General features: G+C 39.0%; 1 protein-coding gene across 1 annotated transcript; it reads right to left on the reverse strand.

Annotated features, from left to right (window-relative positions):
• Window positions 1-413: 413 nt before the first annotated feature.
• LOC104995968 (olfactory receptor 56A3-like) lies at window positions 414-1,373 on the reverse strand. Its single transcript, XM_010850053.1, has one exon. The coding sequence runs from the start codon at window positions 1,371-1,373 to the stop codon at window positions 414-416; it is 960 nt and encodes a 319-aa protein (XP_010848355.1).
• Between the last annotated feature and the right edge of the window lie 1,465 nt (window positions 1,374-2,838).

A 2,838-nucleotide genomic window follows, 5' to 3' on the forward strand; every position in this document is an offset into this window, starting at 1 on the left:
CACTTTTAAGCAGTTGCTTTTTAATCTTATATTTACTCTTCCAAAGTCAAAGCACAGTCTTTAAGAGCTTTTTTGCTTTAGCCACACATTTTTAAGTGAGCATAGATTTTTTTCATCTCCACTAGTTCTACTTGGGAGATAATTAGAAGCAGACAATTAGGTCAAATTAGGGGTCAAATTTATGACCCCAGGTCTGGCTAGCATGATGAAAGATTATACATCTTTATCCTTTGTCTCTGCCAGGATACCATGGAATGATAAGAACTAGGATGTGCCTCTGAGTAAGAGGAAACTGCACAGTTCATATCATTAGGCAAGAACAGGAAGAAGATTAGAACTTTATTTCTATATCCCAGTCCTTGCTTTTCAATTGTGATTTTGAGTATTCTTCGTGGAGAGCAGCAAGAATATAATTACTTTCTGCTGTCACTACCCTTCCTCAATAATTTCCAAATCCCCTGCTTAATTTCCTGAGTTCGAACACCATAGACAATGGGGTTGAGAGCTGCAGGAATGACATGGTGGAGGACATTAAGTAAGACAGGAATATCAGGTGAAACCTTTTTCTTGGCCAAATGGGTAAAAACAAAAACCAGCAGGATGGTGCTGAAGAAGAGGATAAGAATAAAGTGAGAGCCACATGTGCTCAGAGCTTTAGCAGCTGCCCCTCTTGTATTGAGTCTAAGGACAGCTCGGAGGATGAAGATATAGGAGAGGAAGATGAGGATGAGGTCAGAGCCCAGCAGAGTCCAGGCTAAAATTAATTGGTAGATTTTGTTAAGGCTGATGTTACCACAAGAGAGCTTGGACACGGAGAGGTTGGCACAGATACAGTTCTCAATTATATTTCTTCCACAATAATGGAGCCGTGCAGAGAGGATGGGAATAGGTGCAGTAAGAAATGTGTTTCGGGCCAAGATGAAGACAAGAGCTCTTGACACAAATTGGTCTGTGATGATGGATGGGTAGTGCAGAGGCTTGCAGATGGCCACATAGCGGTCATAGGCCATGACTAAGAAGGTACATGATTCCATGGGCAGGAAGTTATTCATGATGAACATTTGGAGGAAGCAGGCAGAAAAGCTGATGGTCCTGAGATCAAACCAGAAGATGGCCAGGACCTTGGGGATGACAGTGAGGCAGAGCACCATGTCCAGCAGGGAGAGCAGGCTGAGCAGGTAGTACATGGGCTCATGCAGAGAGGCCTCCAACTGGATGGTGATCAGGAGGGTGGTGTTGGCCCCCATGGCCAGGAGGAAGAGGAGGCTAAGGGGCAGGGACAGCCAGTGCTGCCAGCTGGGGGACCTGACAAAACAGTTCAGGAGGAACTCAGAGGCTTCAGTAGAGAGGGAGCTGTTGCTATAAGGCAGCATTGGCAGTGACTTCAGGGAGGAAGATGTCTTTAGGTAGCTGAAGAAGAGAGAAGGTGTTAATTCTACCACAGACTCTCACGAGTGTGGATTTAACTTATAAGATCCTTGAAGATATAGACACAAGCCACCTCTTTCACTCCCATTCCTTGTGTCTAGAACATTTTTGACACACAGAAGTGGCTAATAAATTTTCATTGAATATATAAATAAATGTTTCCTATGGTTCTTTCATCTATGTATCATCTTCCATTTTCTCTTATGTGAATGTTGGAGGGCACTCACACAAGTCTGTTTCCTCCGTTGATGTTTAATGGATCAGAAATTAGTTAAGTATCAGATAAAATCAAAGGCTGAGAAAACATTATAGTTTAAAGTTTAAATTGTGTATAAATGCATTCTAAAGTGTAGATGGCAACCACAATCAAGTTTTTAAGGGAGTAAAAATTGAGAGTATGCAGAGGTATGATAGACTGGGTACATAGAGAAACTCCCTGATGAAAATTAATAAAAACATTTTTAATATTATGTCTAAGTCAAATCTCTATCAATGCCCATCATCCATACCCACACCGATATTCTTACTTATACCTATACCCATAAATACTTGTGTTTGCATGTGTATTTAAATGCCTTTAATGGATCCTTGAACAGACAGAAAAGAAAGATTTATCAGATTAAGGACCAAGTGAAATTCAGACATTGAAATGAAACATCAATGTTGGCTTTCAACCTGAGGACACTGGTGGCATTTCATGAACATCAGCACCAGTTTTCTTACCTAATAGAGCTCAGGGACAGAAGATAAAATCCAGGTTCAAGCAGGGTGAGAATCTATTTATTATGTGATCTTCTATATGGTAGGACTTTACAGCACTACTGAATGGTGTTGTGCACTAGAAATAAGTCCCCACCTTCATCTCAATTCCACATCTGCACTGGGAACTTCTAAGGAAATAAACTACTTCAAATCTCATTACTTGGGAAAAATCTTCTCTGTAAATTTTGATGTACAAGCTGGTTCTATGTGACTTTGCATCCTGAGTTCACACCAGCTCTTTGGCTCAAAAGATATTTAAAGTTATTCTGGGTTATGGGCGGTGGCATCAGAAAACAACAGGATCAAATCAAAATCCTTTTGAGGAACAAATTTTTATCTCAGGCCTCAAAGAATTTCAATATAGACTTCTGAAGAAATTGTTTGCAGTAAAAAAATTATTGAAAAGAAAAAAGGTTAGGAGTAAAACCCCAGAAAACAATAGATCATAGAATTCAACCTACAAAATCTTGAGATAGTCATTATTTGATATTAATATTGAAACATTTTTTCCAATGGCTCTTTAAAAAAAGAAATGAGAGATAGACTTGAAAATATAAGCAAAGATAATGTTTAAAATAATACCAGTTATACCTCCTAGATATAAAAATACAATAATTAAAAAATTTAAGAGATAAGCTTAATAGCATA

This window comes from Bison bison, unplaced genomic scaffold, assembly GCF_000754665.1.
Source record: "Bison bison bison isolate TAMUID 2011002044 unplaced genomic scaffold, Bison_UMD1.0 scf7180017851115, whole genome shotgun sequence".
Taxonomy (NCBI): Eukaryota; Metazoa; Chordata; class Mammalia; order Artiodactyla; family Bovidae; genus Bison; species Bison bison.

What these genes read in the sequence shown, in the direction of transcription:
- LOC104995968 (XM_010850053.1), bottom strand. Translation starts at nt 1,373, where the DNA reads ATGCTGCCTTATAGCAACAGCTCCCTCTCTACTGAAGCCTCTGAGTTC.